Source organism: Populus nigra, chromosome 4 (assembly GCF_951802175.1).
Source record: "Populus nigra chromosome 4, ddPopNigr1.1, whole genome shotgun sequence".
Classification (NCBI taxonomy): Eukaryota; Viridiplantae; Streptophyta; class Magnoliopsida; order Malpighiales; family Salicaceae; genus Populus; species Populus nigra.
Window position 1 is genome coordinate 6245207 of NC_084855.1, and position 18298 is coordinate 6263504.

The 18298-nt window shown below is 34.7% G+C and overlaps 1 protein-coding gene and 1 long non-coding RNA gene across 2 annotated transcripts; both read left to right on the forward strand.

Annotated features, from left to right (window-relative positions):
* Positions 1-31: 31 nt before the first annotated feature.
* LOC133692141 (ubiquitin-fold modifier 1) lies at positions 32-11072 on the forward strand. Its single transcript, XM_062112860.1, has 4 exons — positions 32-194; positions 284-381; positions 10261-10293; positions 10803-11072. The coding sequence occupies exons 1-4, from the start codon at positions 106-108 to the stop codon at positions 10874-10876; spliced, it is 294 nt and encodes a 97-aa protein (XP_061968844.1). The 5' UTR covers positions 32-105; the 3' UTR covers positions 10877-11072.
* A 1395-nt stretch (positions 11073-12467) lies between these two features.
* Positions 12468-15424, forward strand: LOC133690657 (uncharacterized). Its single transcript, XR_009841490.1, has 2 exons — positions 12468-13605; positions 13890-15424. It is a non-coding gene; the product is annotated as an uncharacterized LOC133690657 (long non-coding RNA).
* The last annotated feature ends 2874 nt before the right edge of the window (positions 15425-18298 follow it).

The window sequence follows — 18298 nt, forward strand, 5'->3', positions numbered from 1 at the left end:
TGCTGCGTTAAGGTTACGCAAGACGCGTCCAACGTAAGCAGTGCGTATATATAACGCGGTAAGATCTCTCCCTGGTCCGTTTCCAAAATCCCAACAGAGAAGAAAATGGCGAGTGGCGGTGCTGCTGCAGGTGGTGGTGGAAAGGTGTCGTTCAAAGTGACGCTCACCTCCGATCCGAAGCTCCCTTTCAAAGTGTGCGTTGATTCCTTTCAATTTCTTTTTCTTTTCCTTTCATGTGTGGTTTATCTCTTTTAATTCAATCTGTTAATTTTTGAAATTTCAGATTTAGCGTACCGGAAGCAGCCCCTTTCACGGCCGTTCTCAAATTCGCTGCCGAGGAATTCAAAGTTCCTCCCCAAACCAGTGCTATCATTACCAACGGTAATTCTCTCCCTTTGTGTTTGTTATTCGTATTGTTTAGAACAATTTATAATTTAGCATTCTCTTATTATTTATTATCAATATATACATGCCTCCGATAAATTAAGAAAAAAACATCGTTTCATAACTTTCTTTTCTTTTTTGTTACATGTAATGAGAAAGTGCTTATGTAAATATGAGAGCAGCAAAATATTGAGGTCGTTTAAAATAATTTGATGAGATCTTCTAAGATAGTGTTGAAACCAAAAGCTCTTAGTCGTGTTCGAGCGTAGAATAATTGTGACAGATTTTAACCTTATGCAAACATAAGGTTATGAACTGTGGCATCTAATGGAGCATATTCTATTAGCTGAGATGCCTGAACCCATGTTATATCATTAATCACATGCAGTTTCAGTTTCGCTGACAACCAATTTGACCTTCCAAAATTATCACACTGTGAACTGTTGTTTAACTTTTAATCCTTTCTACAATGAGTTGTTTGCGTCTTGTATTTCAAAACTGATCTCTTGTTTTTTTAGAGTAAGAGGTTTTTTTGTGACCGGAAAACTCATTGCCCTTGCAGTACTTTTTACTTTTCTGTGAATTTTGTACCGGAAAGCATCTCTTCTTTTAGAATTGAAAGAAACTTGAATTCGGGACAGCATGTTCTGAAAAAGCTCATGAAAAATAGATGTGCAAACAGAGAATGGAGGGTTTCAGTCGGTTTAAAATATTATGGTTCAACCCTGGTCTTTTGATTGGGAAAAGCTGCTAAATTCTATGTGACTGTGGGATAAGTAAACATCTAGTGGTTTTTCCTTTTCAAAAGTGGAAGGCTGCTCTCTTGATGCTTTTGCACTCAACTGAGATGGTTGAACCAGTGTCCCAACAGAGATTACATTTGGTATTTTTTGAATACCAATTTGAGCTTGGAAAATGATACCATGTGAACTATTTGTTCAGTCCCTGCTAAACTGTTATTTCGCAATGCAGTCCCTTGAAACATTGAGCCTTGTTTCCGTGGTTGAAAAGTCAAAACTTTTTTGCATTGTTTGTAGACCCAGAGGATTATTGGATGGCCCTGCAGCAGTTCTGCTGGAATTCTATTTTGGTCTGTGATTGTCTTGGACTTTGATTTGGTGGCGTGTGAGAAAAATTATGATTCAATTTCTGCTTCTCCTTTTTATTCAATTTCTGCATCTCCTCTTTCCATACATAAAACCAGAACTTTTTTATTGGGATGGTGTTGGATGATTTTCAACAACTGATTTAGACGCAAGCAAGCACTTGGGATTTCTGTAACAAAATTCTCCTGATTTATAGTTGCCTCGTCCCTGGGATTGGAGATTTCCTTGAAAAAATTGATTGTTTTGACGATTGCGTCATCTCATTTTGTTTTGCACCTGTACCCTCTCTCGCTCTGAAATTTAGAGTTGGTAAACGGGTTGCTTGGGTTTTTTGGGTCTTGTATTTGAAAAGTGATCTCTTGTTTTTTTAGAGTAAAAGGTTTTTTTGTGACCGGAAAACTCATTGCCCTTGCAGTACCTTTTACTTTTCTGTGAATTTTGTACCGGAAAGCATCTCTTCTTTTAGAATTGAAAGAAACTTGAATTCGGGACAGCATGTTCTGAAAATGCTCATGAAAAATAGATGTGCGAACAGAGAATGGAGGGTTTCAGTCGGTTTAAAATATTCTGGTTCAACCCTGGTCTTTTGATTGGGAAAAGCTGCTAAATTCTATGTGACTGTGGGATAAGTAAACATCTAGTGGTTTTTCCTTTTCAAAAGTGGAAGGCTGCTCTCTTGATGCTTTTGCACTCAACTGAGATGGTTGAACCAGTGTCCCAACAGAGATTACATTTGGTATTTTTTGAATACCAATTTGAGCTTGGAAAATGATACCATGTGAACTATTTGTTCAGTCCCTGCTAAACTGTTATTTCGCAATGCAGTCCCTTGAAACATTGAGCCTTGTTTCCGTGGTTGAAAAGTCAAAACTTTTTTGCATTGTTTGTAGACCCAGAGGATTATTGGATGGCCCTGCAGCAGTTCTGCTGGAATTCTATTTTGGTCTGTGATTGTCTTGGACTTTGATTTGGTGGCGTGTGAGAAAAATTATGATTCAATTTCTGCTTCTCCTTTTTATTCAATTTCTGCATCTCCTCTTTCCATACATAAAACCAGAACTTTTTTATTGGGATGGTGTTGGATGATTTTCAACAACTGATTTAGACGCAAGCAAGCACTTGGGATTTCTGTAACAAAATTCTCCTGATTTATAGTTGCCTCGTCCCTGGGATTGGAGATTTCCTTGAAAAAATTGATTGTTTTGACGATTGCGTCATCTCATTTTGTTTTGCACCTGTACCCTCTCTCGCTCTGAAATTTAGAGTTGGTAAACGGGTTGCTTGGGTTTTTTGCGTCTTGTATTTGAAAAGTGATCTCTTGTTTTTTTAGAGTAAAAGGTTTTTTTGTGACCGGAAAACTCATTGCCCTTGCAGTACCTTTTACTTTTCTGTGAATTTTGTACCGGAAAGCATCTCTTCTTTTAGAATTGAAAGAAACTTGAATTCGGGACAGCATGTTCTGAAAATGCTCATGAAAAATAGATGTGCGAACAGAGAATGGAGGGTTTCAGTCGGTTTAAAATATTCTGGTTCAACCCTGGTCTTTTGATTGGGAAAAGCTGCTAAATTCTGTGACTGTGGGATAAGTAAACATCTAGTGGTTTTTCCTTTTCAAAAGTGGAAGGCTGCTCTCTTGATGCTTTTGCACTCAACTGAGATGGTTGAACCAGTGTCCCAACAGAGATTACATTTGGTATTTTTTGAATACCAATTTGAGCTTGGAAAATGATACCATGTGAACTATTTGTTCAGTCCCTGCTAAACTGTTATTTCGCAATGCAGTCCCTTGAAACATTGAGCCTTGTTTCCGTGGTTGAAAAGTCAAAACTTTTTTGCATTGTTTGTAGACCCAGAGGATTATTGGATGGCCCTGCAGCAGTTCTGCTGGAATTCTATTTTGGTCTGTGATTGTCTTGGACTTTGATTTGGTGGCGTGTGAGAAAAATTATGATTCAATTTCTGCTTCTCCTTTTTATTCAATTTCTGCATCTCCTCTTTCCATACATAAAACCAGAACTTTTTTATTGGGATGGTGTTGGATGATTTTCAACAACTGATTTAGACGCAAGCAAGCACTTGGGATTTCTGTAACAAAATTCTCCTGATTTATAGTTGCCTCGTCCCTGGGATTGGAGATTTCCTTGAAAAAATTGATTGTTTTGACGATTGCGTCATCTCATTTTGTTTTGCACCTGTACCCTCTCTCGCTCTGAAATTTAGAGTTGGTAAACGGGTTGCTTGGGTTTTTTGGGTCTTGTATTTGAAAAGTGATCTCTTGTTTTTTTAGAGTAAAAGGTTTTTTTGTGACCGGAAAACTCATTGCCCTTGCAGTACCTTTTACTTTTCTGTGAATTTTGTACCGGAAAGCATCTCTTCTTTTAGAATTGAAAGAAACTTGAATTCGGGACAGCATGTTCTGAAAATGCTCATGAAAAATAGATGTGCGAACAGAGAATGGAGGGTTTCAGTCGGTTTAAAATATTCTGGTTCAACCCTGGTCTTTTGATTGGGAAAAGCTGCTAAATTCTGTGACTGTGGGATAAGTAAACATCTAGTGGTTTTTCCTTTTCAAAAGTGGAAGGCTGCTCTCTTGATGCTTTTGCACTCAACTGAGATGGTTGAACCAGTGTCCCAACAGAGATTACATTTGGTATTTTTTGAATACCAATTTGAGCTTGGAAAATGATACCATGTGAACTATTTGTTCAGTCCCTGCTAAACTGTTATTTCGCAATGCAGTCCCTTGAAACATTGAGCCTTGTTTCCGTGGTTGAAAAGTCAACTTTTTTGCATTGTTTGTAGACCCAGAGGATTATTGGATGGCCCTGCAGCAGTTCTGCTGGAATTCTATTTTGGTCTGTGCTTGTCTTGGACTTTGATTTGGTGGCGTGTGAGAAAAATTATGATTCAATTTCTGCTTCTCCTTTTTATTCAATTTCTGCATCTCCTCTTTCCATACATAAAACCAGAACTTTTTTATTGGGATGGTGTTGGATGATTTTCAACAACTGATTTAGACGCAAGCAAGCACTTGGGATTTCTGTAACAAAATTCTCCTGATTTATAGTTGCCTCGTCCCTGGGATTGGAGATTTCCTTGAAAAAATTGATTGTTTTGACGATTGCGTCATCTCATTTTGTTTTGCACCTGTACCCTCTCTCGCTCTGAAATTTAGAGTTGGTAAACGGGTTGCTTGGGTTTTTTGCGTCTTGTATTTGAAAAGTGATCTCTTGTTTTTTTAGAGTAAAAGGTTTTTTTGTGACCGGAAAACTCATTGCCCTTGCAGTACCTTTTACTTTTCTGTGAATTTTGTACCGGAAAGCATCTCTTCTTTTAGAATTGAAAGAAACTTGAATTCGGGACAGCATGTTCTGAAAATGCTCATGAAAAATAGATGTGCGAACAGAGAATGGAGGGTTTCAGTCGGTTTAAAATATTCTGGTTCAACCCTGGTCTTTTGATTGGGAAAAGCTGCTAAATTCTGTGACTGTGGGATAAGTAAACATCTAGTGGTTTTTCCTTTTCAAAAGTGGAAGGCTGCTCTCTTGATGCTTTTGCACTCAACTGAGATGGTTGAACCAGTGTCCCAACAGAGATTACATTTGGTATTTTTTGAATACCAATTTGAGCTTGGAAAATGATACCATGTGAACTATTTGTTCAGTCCCTGCTAAACTGTTATTTCGCAATGCAGTCCCTTGAAACATTGAGCCTTGTTTCCGTGGTTGAAAAGTCAACTTTTTTGCATTGTTTGTAGACCCAGAGGATTATTGGATGGCCCTGCAGCAGTTCTGCTGGAATTCTATTTTGGTCTGTGCTTGTCTTGGACTTTGATTTGGTGGCGTGTGAGAAAAATTATGATTCAATTTCTGCTTCTCCTTTTTATTCAATTTCTGCATCTCCTCTTTCCATACATAAAACCAGAACTTTTTTATTGGGATGGTGTTGGATGATTTTCAACAACTGATTTAGACGCAAGCAAGCACTTGGGATTTCTGTAACAAAATTCTCCTGATTTATAGTTGCCTCGTCCCTGGGATTGGAGATTTCCTTGAAAAAATTGATTGTTTTGACGATTGCGTCATCTCATTTTGTTTTGCACCTGTACCCTCTCTCGCTCTGAAATTTAGAGTTGGTAAACGGGTTGCTTGGGTTTTTTGGGTCTTGTATTTGAAAAGTGATCTCTTGTTTTTTTAGAGTAAAAGGTTTTTTTGTGACCGGAAAACTCATTGCCCTTGCAGTACCTTTTACTTTTCTGTGAATTTTGTACCGGAAAGCATCTCTTCTTTTAGAATTGAAAGAAACTTGAATTCGGGACAGCATGTTCTGAAAATGCTCATGAAAAATAGATGTGCGAACAGAGAATGGAGGGTTTCAGTCGGTTTAAAATATTCTGGTTCAACCCTGGTCTTTTGATTGGGAAAAGCTGCTAAATTCTGTGACTGTGGGATAAGTAAACATCTAGTGGTTTTTCCTTTTCAAAAGTGGAAGGCTGCTCTCTTGATGCTTTTGCACTCAACTGAGATGGTTGAACCAGTGTCCCAACAGAGATTACATTTGGTATTTTTTGAATACCAATTTGAGCTTGGAAAATGATACCATGTGAACTATTTGTTCAGTCCCTGCTAAACTGTTATTTCGCAATGCAGTCCCTTGAAACATTGAGCCTTGTTTCCGTGGTTGAAAAGTCAAAACTTTTTTGCATTGTTTGTAGACCCAGAGGATTATTGGATGGCCCTGCAGCAGTTCTGCTGGAATTCTATTTTGGTCTGTGCTTGTCTTGGACTTTGATTTGGTGGCGTGTGAGAAAAATTATGATTCAATTTCTGCTTCTCCTTTTTATTCAATTTCTGCATCTCCTCTTTCCATACATAAAACCAGAACTTTTTTATTGGGATGGTGTTGGATGATTTTCAACAACTGATTTAGACGCAAGCAAGCACTTGGGATTTCTGTAACAAAATTCTCCTGATTTATAGTTGCCTCGTCCCTGGGATTGGAGATTTCCTTGAAAAAATTGATTGTTTTGACGATTGCGTCATCTCATTTTGTTTTGCACCTGTACCCTCTCTCGCTCTGAAATTTAGAGTTGGTAAACGGGTTGCTTGGGTTTTTTGGGTCTTGTATTTGAAAAGTGATCTCTTGTTTTTTTAGAGTAAAAGGTTTTTTTGTGACCGGAAAACTCATTGCCCTTGCAGTACCTTTTACTTTTCTGTGAATTTTGTACCGGAAAGCATCTCTTCTTTTAGAATTGAAAGAAACTTGAATTCGGGACAGCATGTTCTGAAAATGCTCATGAAAAATAGATGTGCGAACAGAGAATGGAGGGTTTCAGTCGGTTTAAAATATTCTGGTTCAACCCTGGTCTTTTGATTGGGAAAAGCTGCTAAATTCTGTGACTGTGGGATAAGTAAACATCTAGTGGTTTTTCCTTTTCAAAAGTGGAAGGCTGCTCTCTTGATGCTTTTGCACTCAACTGAGATGGTTGAACCAGTGTCCCAACAGAGATTACATTTGGTATTTTTTGAATACCAATTTGAGCTTGGAAAATGATACCATGTGAACTATTTGTTCAGTCTCTGCTAAACTGTTATTTCGCAATGCAGTCCCTTGAAACATTGAGCCTTGTTTCCGTGGTTGAAAAGTCAAAACTTTTTTACATTGTTTGTAGACCCAGAGGATTATTGGATGGCCCTGCAGCAGTTCTGCTGGAATTCTATTTTGGTCTGTGATTGTCTTGGACTTTGATTTGGTGGCGTGTGAGAAAAATTATGATTCAATTTCTGCTTCTCCTTTTTATTCAATTTCTGCATCTCCTCTTTCCATACATAAAACCAGAACTTTTTTATTGGGATGGTGTTGGATGATTTTCAACAACTGATTTAGACGCAAGCAAGCACTTGGGATTTCTGTAACAAAATTCTCCTGATTTATAGTTGCCTCGTCCCTGGGATTGGAGATTTCCTTGAAAAAATTGATTGTTTTGACGATTGCGTCATCTCATTTTGTTTTGCACCTGTACCCTCTCTCGCTCTGAAATTTAGAGTTGGTAAACGGGTTGCTTGGGTTTTTTGGGTCTTGTATTTGAAAAGTGATCTCTTGTTTTTTTAGAGTAAAAGGTTTTTTTGTGACCGGAAAACTCATTGCCCTTGCAGTACCTTTTACTTTTCTGTGAATTTTGTACCGGAAAGCATCTCTTCTTTTAGAATTGAAAGAAACTTGAATTCGGGACAGCATGTTCTGAAAATGCTCATGAAAAATAGATGTGCGAACAGAGAATGGAGGGTTTCAGTCGGTTTAAAATATTCTGGTTCAACCCTGGTCTTTTGATTGGGAAAAGCTGCTAAATTCTGTGACTGTGGGATAAGTAAACATCTAGTGGTTTTTCCTTTTCAAAAGTGGAAGGCTGCTCTCTTGATGCTTTTGCACTCAACTGAGATGGTTGAACCAGTGTCCCAACAGAGATTACATTTGGTATTTTTTGAATACCAATTTGAGCTTGGAAAATGATACCATGTGAACTATTTGTTCAGTCTCTGCTAAACTGTTATTTCGCAATGCAGTCCCTTGAAACATTGAGCCTTGTTTCCGTGGTTGAAAAGTCAAAACTTTTTTGCATTGTTTGTAGACCCAGAGGATTATTGGATGGCCCTGCAGCAGTTCTGCTGGAATTCTATTTTGGTCTGTGATTGTCTTGGACTTTGATTTGGTGGCGTGTGAGAAAAATTATGATTCAATTTCTGCTTCTCCTTTTTATTCAATTTCTGCATCTCCTCTTTCCATACATAAAACCAGAACTTTTTTATTGGGATGGTGTTGGATGATTTTCAACAACTGATTTAGACGCAAGCAAGCACTTGGGATTTCTGTAACAAAATTCTCCTGATTTATAGTTGCCTCGTCCCTGGGATTGGAGATTTCCTTGAAAAAATTGATTGTTTTGACGATTGCGTCATCTCATTTTGTTTTGCACCTGTACCCTCTCTCGCTCTGAAATTTAGAGTTGGTAAACGGGTTGCTTGGGTTTTTTGCACCTTGTATTTGAAAAGTGATCTCTTGTTTTTTTAGAGTAAAAGGTTTTTTTGTGACCGGAAAACTCATTGCCCTTGCAGTACCTTTTACTTTTCTGTGAATTTTGTACCGGAAAGCATCTCTTCTTTTAGAATTGAAAGAAACTTGAATTCGGGACAGCATGTTCTGAAAATGCTCATGAAAAATAGATGTGCGAACAGAGAATGGAGGGTTTCAGTCGGTTTAAAATATTATGGTTCAACCCTGGTCTTTTGATTGGGAAAAGCTGCTAAATTCTGTGACTGTGGGATAAGTAAACATCTAGTGGTTTTTCCTTTTCAAAAGTGGAAGGCTGCTCTCTTGATGCTTTTGCACTCAACTGAGATGGTTGAACCAGTGTCCCAACAGAGATTACATTTGGTATTTTTTGAATACCAATTTGAGCTTGGAAAATGATACCATGTGAACTATTTGTTCAGTCCCTGCTAAACTGTTATTTCGCAATGCAGTCCCTTGAAACATTGAGCCTTGTTTCCGTGGTTGAAAAGTCAAAACTTTTTTGCATTGTTTGTAGACCCAGAGGATTATTGGATGGCCCTGCAGCAGTTCTGCTGGAATTCTATTTTGGTCTGTGCTTGTCTTGGACTTTGATTTGGTGGCGTGTGAGAAAAATTATGATTCAATTTCTGCTTCTCCTTTTTATTCAATTTCTGCATCTCCTCTTTCCATACATAAAACCAGAACTTTTTTATTGGGATGGTGTTGGATGATTTTCAACAACTGATTTAGACGCAAGCAAGCACTTGGGATTTCTGTAACAAAATTCTCCTATTTATAGTTGCCTAGTCCCTGGGATTGGAGATTTCCTTGAAAAAATTGATTGTTTTGACGATTGCGTCATCACATTTTTTTTTGCACTTGTACCCTCTTTGGCTCTGAAATTTAGAGTTGGTAACCAGGTAGCATGGGTTTTTTGCGTCTTGTATGTGAAAAGTGATCTCTTGTGTTTTTAAAGTAAAAGATTTTTTTGTGACCGGAAAACTCATCGCCCTTGATTTGTTTTGTGAATTTTGTACCGGAAAGCATCTCTTCTTTTAGAATTGAAAGAAATTTAAATTCGGGACAACATGTTCTGAAAAAGCTCATGAAAAATAGACGTGCGAACAGAGAATGGAGGGTTTGAGTCAGTTTAAAATATTCTGGTTCAACCCCGGTCTTTTGATCATATCTGAACTATTTGTTCAGTCTCTGTATACTGTTGTTTCACTTAATGTTTTTTCACTGTTTCTAGTCCCTGAGGATCATTTTATGCTTGTGCAGCAGTTCTGCTGTTGTTGTATTTTGTTCTGTATTTGTCTTCGATTTTGATTCGGTGTTGGGCGAGGAATTTAAAAAGTTTTGATTTCTGCTCCTCTTTTTCCTATATATAAAACCAGAAATTTATTGGTATGGTAATTGATGATTTTCAATGATTTAGACGTAAGCAAACACTTGATATTTCTGTAACAAATTGCCCTGATTTATGGTTGCCTTGTCTCTGGGATTTGGGACTTCATAACTAAAATTGACGGTGGTGTTATGAAGAGATTAGCCATCTCAAATCAACCGGACAGAAAAATCATATTTGGTTTCTTAAATGAATCGCCTGCATTTATCTTTATTATGCCTATGAACATGTGGTTTAGGCCATTCTGATCACTTTTTCCCTCGTGTCTTTCACTATTTCTTACATCATACTTCTTGTTTTACTGCTGTGTAGATGGAGTAGGAATCAATCCTCAGCAAAGTGCAGGTATGCCATGCTCCCTTTACATTTTAAGCTGTGTTGTCAGTGTTTTTTTTTATGTTGTCTCTTCAAGTATTTGTGATATTCGCATCTGTGCTGATTGATCATTATATTATTAAGCTGCATGCGTGCCTCGTGTCCCATCTCCATTTTCCGGTTGCCATTTTCAGCGTTATAATTTGAAAGAGAAGTATGCCACTGCCAGTAACCGCTGGCATCATGAGCAAGGCGCTAATCATTTAGCATTAACCTTGTCCATCTTCACCAGATAACACTAACAAGTGATAAGATTTCTGTTTAGGATATTATCACTATAGCATAAGTGCATTAACATGAATGCTACAGCAATGCAATGCATGAATGCTATTGCCTCCCTTTTCATTTGCTAGCTCCAGGCGATAGGAAGTATCTGTTGATGATAATATAATTTTAGTAATTTTAGTAGTGATTTGTGCACTACGCTGCAGTGTTTTTAAGTATTTTGATATTTGTTTCACGTGACTTTGATGTGCCAGGCAATGTCTTCCTTAAACATGGTTCTGAACTGCGCCTGATCCCGCGTGACAGGGTTGGAGCTTCTGAATGTTGAAAACATGATCATCATCAGACTAAAAAACTGGTTAATCTTTGTGCTTGCTCTGGATCTTATTTTCTTCTATACCATTCTATAACTTTTAATTAGTGTAACTGGTATCATAATCAATATGAATTGAGATGGAAGGTAGCTGCAATGCATGGTCTTTCAAGTTAATCATAATAGAAAGGTCTCTTTGCCCTTTTTCTTAGTCCTTTCTCTTTCATTATGTGGAGCCTTGTTTTCATCAGAGATTTGAGCTGGGGGTGGATGATAATAGGCCATAGGCCTGGTTGCTTCTAATCACGGCCGACACAGATGCAGTGGTTTTAATAGTTAAACTGCTGTACCTTGACTTACTGGGAGCTACCCTGTTGATGGATCGAGGTTAGATTCACCTGCCTTGTTGATAGGTTACTTACATTTTTTTTGTGGGAAACCGCTATGACATGAAAGCGTTGCTGCTGGACTCGCTGCTGTGTGAAAACGTTATTTCAACTTCAGCGTTATACTTGGTCTGAACTACGATGAAAAGTTTTGTTTTTTTTCTCTAGCAAGAGAATCCAGAAACTAATTGGTGTCGGAATGTGCATGCCTTGCCCGAGGATTAATTCAATAACGCATTGCCTAGGTACGGGGATGTGCATGTTTTATCTGAGCTCAATGTGCTAGTTGCAAACAGAAATCCAAATCGCACGATTGGTCAAAAATTGCCTTTTTTGTCCCCTTTATTTGTTGAAAATGATCGCTACCTAAGACCTTTTGCAGAGGCAGAGTAATGAGCTGGCTTTCCTACTCTTTCCATCAAAGTGCATGGTGCTTACCCTATACCCCCATTGTGAGGATAATACGAGCTCGCCGGCCAAGCTGTCCAATAGAATGTGTGTTCCAAATTCTCAAATTAAGTCATGTTCCTCACCAAGCACCCCCGAATATATATATATATATATATATATATATATATATATATATATATATATATTACCAATACTCTAAAAGGTATGGCTAATTATTATTTTTTTAATTATCTTTATTGAATTTTTTTTTATATTGAACTAGTTTCCCACATGTTTTTTTATTTTTTATTTTTTTTCTAAAATTATCTTTTTTTTGTGTTTTTTTCAAAATTATTTTTGTCGATTTTTTTTTCATACTGAGCTGGTAGAAAATTTAGCTTTGTAGTTTTTTTTTTATAACATCATTGATTGAGAATTACAAATGTAGTTTTTTTATGATTTTTTTGTTATAATTTTTTTCAAAATTATCTTTATCGATTTTATTGTTTTTAATATTGAGCTGGTTGAAAATTACAACCGTAGATTTTCTCATGAAATTATAGATTGCTACAATGTTTTCTTGCATAGTTTTTTTTTTTCTTTTGTTTTTTTTATGATTTTTTTTAAAACTATATTTATTGATTTTATTTTTTTAATATTAAGTTGGTTGAAAATTATAATTGTATATTTCCTCACAAAACACTATAAATTGCTGTAGTATTTTTCTATATAATTTTTTTTGTGTTTTATGATTTATTTTTAAAATTATTTGTTTATTTTTTTTTAATATTAAGTTGGTTGAAAATTTAATTTTGAAGTTTAATTTTTAAAAAAAATATTGTGATTATAATAATATTTTTTTTATAAATTTATGATAACGCACAAATATGCTATTAGCATGTGGCAACACACGGACAAAGCAACTAGTGTGTGTGTGTGTCTATATATATATATCACGTGGTCTCTTGCAAGTCGGTAAAGGAGGAGAAAGGTGGAGGGGCGTCCTGAAGAAACGAGGTCCACAGTGATGGGTATCGTCTTAGAAGAGAAGACGTGCATTTAAAGTTGCACTGAATCTTTTGGCTCTTGAAATCACAATTGAATCCGATCACTGACCCATCACAATAACCATCTTATTCATGTCTTCTAATAATGTTTGCCTGGTCGGGGCCAGCGACGGGAAGGAGCCCACCCCGCCAGTATTTTCAGATACTTTCTTGTGAGTGGCATTTGCACTTCTCAATTGTTACGTTTCCGGCTAGGGTTACGTGTTGCGTTGGAGACGGGACACGTCAACTACTGATATTATCAGTTTTGGTACGGCTTCAGCTTTTGATAAGGTCGGAGCTGCTAGCTATGGTTGCAGTAGCCGTGATTGTAGTTGTAAAAGAGTGGCAATGTGCTGTTATAGCTACTGCAACCATAGCTGACAAATGGTTTTCAAAATCTTTATTTTATAGCTTGTAACTTTTAGCTTTCAACTGGTTTCCAAAACTTTACTGAATATCGTTTTAGTATTTTTTGAGATTACGAGGGTTGATCGTGTTTTTTATTAAAAAATATAATAAAATAAAATTATTTTATTTTTAAAAAATTATTTTTAATATCAATTTATTAAAATAATTTGAAAATATATATAACAATATTATTTTAAACAAAAAAATTTTAATTTTTTTTTAAATGAATATGATTTCAAGATGTATAGTTTTTGTTGAAAAATCTCCTAGCTAAATACAGCCGGAGATCATGAATTGCCGAAGGGGCATTTAGATGCCTTGTGGAGATCCAGACGATACCGCAGCAGCGACCATAAAATACTTCGGTTCTTGTTATGCGTTTTGGAGGAAGCATTTTGTGACGTTAGCGAAGTTGGAAAATGGATTCTGGTGAGGGTTGCTTGGTTCGTCAACGTCCTCTCCTTTTTTGTTGGCGTCGATTTGAGTTTGAAAGGCTGATTGGACAGGGATAGTAAGCGATCCGACCGTTAGCCTATTCTATATTTACAATTTCACTCTCGCTCTATATCCGCTTAAAACATCTTTTTTTTTTTTTATCTTCTACGTTTGTTTTACCTGAAATTTTAGAGGTATAAAAATATATGGCAATTTTTTTTATAGCATCTAGTAATTAATTATAAAAGAAACACGGTAATAATAGAATGATGATAATTTGGGGGTAGAGAATATTTTTTCCATTTCTATTCTCATTTTTCTTCTCCGTCTTCTTATTTTCTCTTCATTCACTGTGTTCAGAGACGATGTGACAACTTAGCTAAAAGCCGTGAGCGAGTCCATCGAGATGAAAAGTAAAGTGGGCACAAACGAAAAGAATTAACAAGGGCGGAGTGCCGAGGCCGAATTGACAAGTTTAACCTCATAAGGTCATAACAACATCCCAAAACATCAGGGTACTTTGGTAAATGAGAGCCCCGTCAGTCCACTTTGCTGCTTGGGATCCCGCAAAAGTGGATAAAACCACATTTATCGGAGAGATTCGGGCCCTTCTTTTTCATGTCTTTTGTGCTTCTTCCATTCCCTCGCTCCTTTTATCAATCATTACATGATTTTTTCTTCGAATCTGTTTTTTCTGTTTTAAAAATATTTTAGAAAACTCTTATTTTTTTATTTTTTCTTTACTTAAATTTAATATTTTTTTATTTTTTGGTATTTTTATATTGTTTTTATATGATAATGTTAAAATTATTTTAAAAAAAAATAAAAAAAAATTAATATATTTTTTAAAAAAAGAAATACTGCCAGTTACCCCCAAGTTGCCATGAACGAATGATGCTCCAAATAAAACAAAACAGAGCATCAAACCCTTTTTGAAGTTTCCTCTCTGCCAGGTTGATGGATTAGAGTTCCCTTTCAACCTCAGCGAGTACGATACCTGCTGAGGAAAGCTACGGCCTACCTCTCTTCTTCTTTTTGGGTGCTAATTTAAAGTAATTAACGGGGTATCTTTATAGGTCAAGTTATATGCCTCTACTATTAATTAATCTTTGCTAATTTAAAGATATCCCGACCGTCCATGAGAAAGAAAATGATGAATTACTTTTCCAATTCTCATTGATGTGCGGCCATTGATCGGGTTTACTTTTCCAGTTCATAGTAACATCAGCTTTTCTCATTTTCCCCGTTGCCTTGGCACTGGAGTATCCTTGTGTTTTTTTTTTTTTAATTATTAATGTAGTAATGATTGTTTTTTAAAATACTTTTATTTAAAAATTTATTAAAATAATATTTTTTTATTTTTAACATCGCTCTATCAAAATATATTTAAAAACATAAATTAAAAAAAAAATAAACATCCCTCGTCGCAATTATTGCAAATAGTAGCTTTATCTCTGAAGTTGACCTGTGGTCCTTGAAGCTACTGGGGTGCTTTATTTTGACCTATCTATGTTTCATGGAAACATTGTTTGCGAAATATTGCGAGTAGGTTTTCTTGGTGGGAAGTATTACACACTCACATGTGCTTGACAGGCCAGGCAGCCGCATTCACTTAACTGAGATTCAGTGTTCTTGTCCACAACTCTGCTGTATAGATCAGTAAATACGTGTAAGGTAGTTTTCCATGCAGTGTGTGCAATCCAAAGCGCCATGTGACCTTTTACTTGCTGCTCTGAAGATTCTCCAAGATCCATCTGGGTGCTGTCATCCTTTTTTATTTATATATTTGTTTGAAATTTAACCCAAATTTGTGAACCAAACTCATGATCTGTTTATATATATAATAAATTCTTGTATTTTTATATAATAAAAAAAAGTTACATGTTGAACTACTATTATTATTGTTATTTAATCTTTTCAGTGTCGTCATGCTCTTTTTATCTTGTTTATTTTAACATTTTAAAAGTATTTTTTAATTATTTTTATATCGTTTTGATATACTAATATCAAAAATAAATTTAAAATACATAAAATAAATAAATTTTCCTAAACCTCTCTTCTCTTAATAGATCAACCAAAAATAATTTTATGTAGTACAAAAAATTATTTTACAATAAATTCAAACCCATGCTAAGCATGGGCACAAGCAAAAGTCCATGCGTAAGGGTTTAAGCTCAAAGCCTATTATATTTATGATGGTTTTTTCTGAAAACTTGAATATCTTTTGAGCTTAATATTAACTATTTACCTCTTTACTAAATAAGCCATGAGAAAAACTTGTTTTTTTATGGAATATAGTTTTTAAAGGATGCTATATTTCATCAAAACATGTCAATAAAAAATTCCTTGATATTAGTTTTTTATTCACTCGCATTTTATTTAAATCATGCTAATATTTCATGTTAAAAAAAGTATATTAAAGATTAACAAGATTTTAACTCTAAAAACAAATAAACCTCATTTTCAATCTAAAAATAAATAAACTTTACTTTTAATTTGACCTCAAGTATTTTCATTAGCCATATTATTAAACAAATCATGCAACAGGTTGATCATGGATAAGTTGCATAACTAGATAGTGATTTTCACAATCTTCTACGATATGGTGTTTGACTTCTGGTCTCGAATTTTGCTTTAGGAGATTTATTTTATAATTTTTCCTCTGGCTTATCACGCTTTCAATTATTTTTCCTGTTGTGCCTTGGATTTTGAAGATGCTTTGAAAAATAAGAGTGGGCATTTTTCTTTTCTTATCACGCTTTCAATACATGTTACAATATTTTTAGCTAAATATTATTATTTTTTAAAAAAAAATTATAACTAAAAATATTTTTTTAATTTATTTTTCAAAAACTATCATGGTATCAGGAAAACGCTGATCAAATTGAAAGCTAAATAAACCCGGCCGGCTAGTAGGGAAAAGGATGGTCTTTGGACAGTAATCCTACTATCTAGTATTAGCTGAAAACTCTTGGTTAGCTCCATTATTTACAATCAATCGATGCTGGACAGTAATCCTGCGAGTTAGCCGTGAATCAAAGTTGCTAGAGGTTAATTATTCCAATTGTGGTTTCCAGGTCTTTCCTCAGCTTTCTGTTTTGTCTTAAAATAGGTAGGTGACCCGCGCTGCATTCATGAGCCGGATTAAATATTTTCTAATATATAAAAAAAATATTTAAGTATTTATAATTAAAGTAAATCTGGATTAATTTTACCAGCATTGTATCCGGGATATAAAATTAAAATAATTTATAAAAAGAAAAGCAAAAAGAATTTATAAAACTCAAAGTATAATAACTTAATGTCAAGAAACAAAAAAAAACTCAAAAAAAATTAACATTAAAAGAAAATTAAGTTAATCCAACCTAACTTAACTAATTCATAATTGTGCAAGATTAATAAAAATAATAAAATTTTAAAAAATGACCTAGTGAAAAAAAAAACCGAGCGAGTTTCCCTAGTCCTCCTGTGCTGATCTTTGTGGCTTATCAGGGGTCTGGGCATGTGTCTCTTTTAGGCCTTGTCTTTTAGAAATCACTCCTTATACTGAAAAACATTTATATAAAAAAAAAGCTATAAAAAAAAAGTTAATTTTACTGACATGCTCTCACGGTAATCTAATAAAAAATATAAAAAAAACAAAAAAATTCAAGAATCAATAATTTAATGTCAAATAAAAAAATTAAAAAAATAATATCATAAAAAAATTGAGGGAAAAAAAACTCGAGTTAACCCGGGTTAATTTAACTAACTTGCCACCTGCAACATGGAATCAAGATAAAAAGGTTAGACTTCCAAAAAAAAGACCTGGCAAGAAAAACCAAATTTAAATTAAAAAAAAACATTGAAAAGGAAAACATAAGCTAACCCGAGCTAATTTGACTATCCTGTACTTAGGATAGCCCAGTGGAAATAAAAGCAAAAAAATCAAAAAGCTCAAGAGCCAATAATTTAATGCTAATTGATTAAATTAAAAAAAATAATCTAAAAAAAATATAGAAAAAAAGTGTGAGTCAACCTATGTTAACTCGACTAGCCTGTTATCTTGGATATGAGATTGAGATAACTTAACAAAAAAAAAGTAGAACAAACAATGAAGTTAAATGCCTAGTAACCAAATGTCAAATTATGAATTTGAAAAAAAAATTTAATAAACAACCCTAAAAAAAGACTAAACTTAAATCGGGTTTGAGTTGTGAGACGAGAATTATCCTATAGAAAGACAATCATAAAAAATGATAAGGTAAATTTCTCAACCGTGAAACAATTTAAAACCTAAGTAATGTGGATCAAATATAGTATAAAAACAGAATAAAATAAAATAATTAGGGGTTTATTTTAAAAAAAAACTAAGAAAATGATAATTAAAAAAAAAGTAATTGAAAGAATAAGGATCAAAATTGGATTAAAAAAAATAAATGAAAAAAATGTCAAGGGAAAAAAAGAAAAGAAAAATCAAGAAAAGAGATGAAAAATTACCAAAAAAAAAAACGATGATCAAAGTTGAATTAAAAATAATAAATGCAATCATATGATAAATAATGAAATTGAAAGAAAAAAACAATAAAGAGAAGTACAAAACACATAAAAAAGCAATTAAAAATAGAAGAGATAAATTGGATAAAAAAAATCAAATAGAATAAAATGACTAGGGATGGGATTGAAAAAAAGCCAAACTTTAAAAAGTATCAAAAATAAAATAAGCAATAATCAAAAGAATAATAGCAAAATCGATAAAATTATAAACCGGAAAACACAATTGTTTTCTG

Excerpts from the sequence above, each read along its gene's own strand:
- LOC133692141 (XM_062112860.1), top strand. The coding sequence starts at position 106 with ATGGCGAGTGGCGGTGCTGCTGCAGGTGGTGGTGGAAAGGTGTCGTTC. Across the intron at positions 382-10,260 it reads CAGTGCTATCATTACCAACG|ATGGAGTAGGAATCAATCCT; the intron begins GTAATTCTCTCC and ends ACTGCTGTGTAG. Across the intron at positions 10,294-10,802 it reads CAATCCTCAGCAAAGTGCAG|GCAATGTCTTCCTTAAACAT; the intron begins GTATGCCATGCT and ends TTGATGTGCCAG.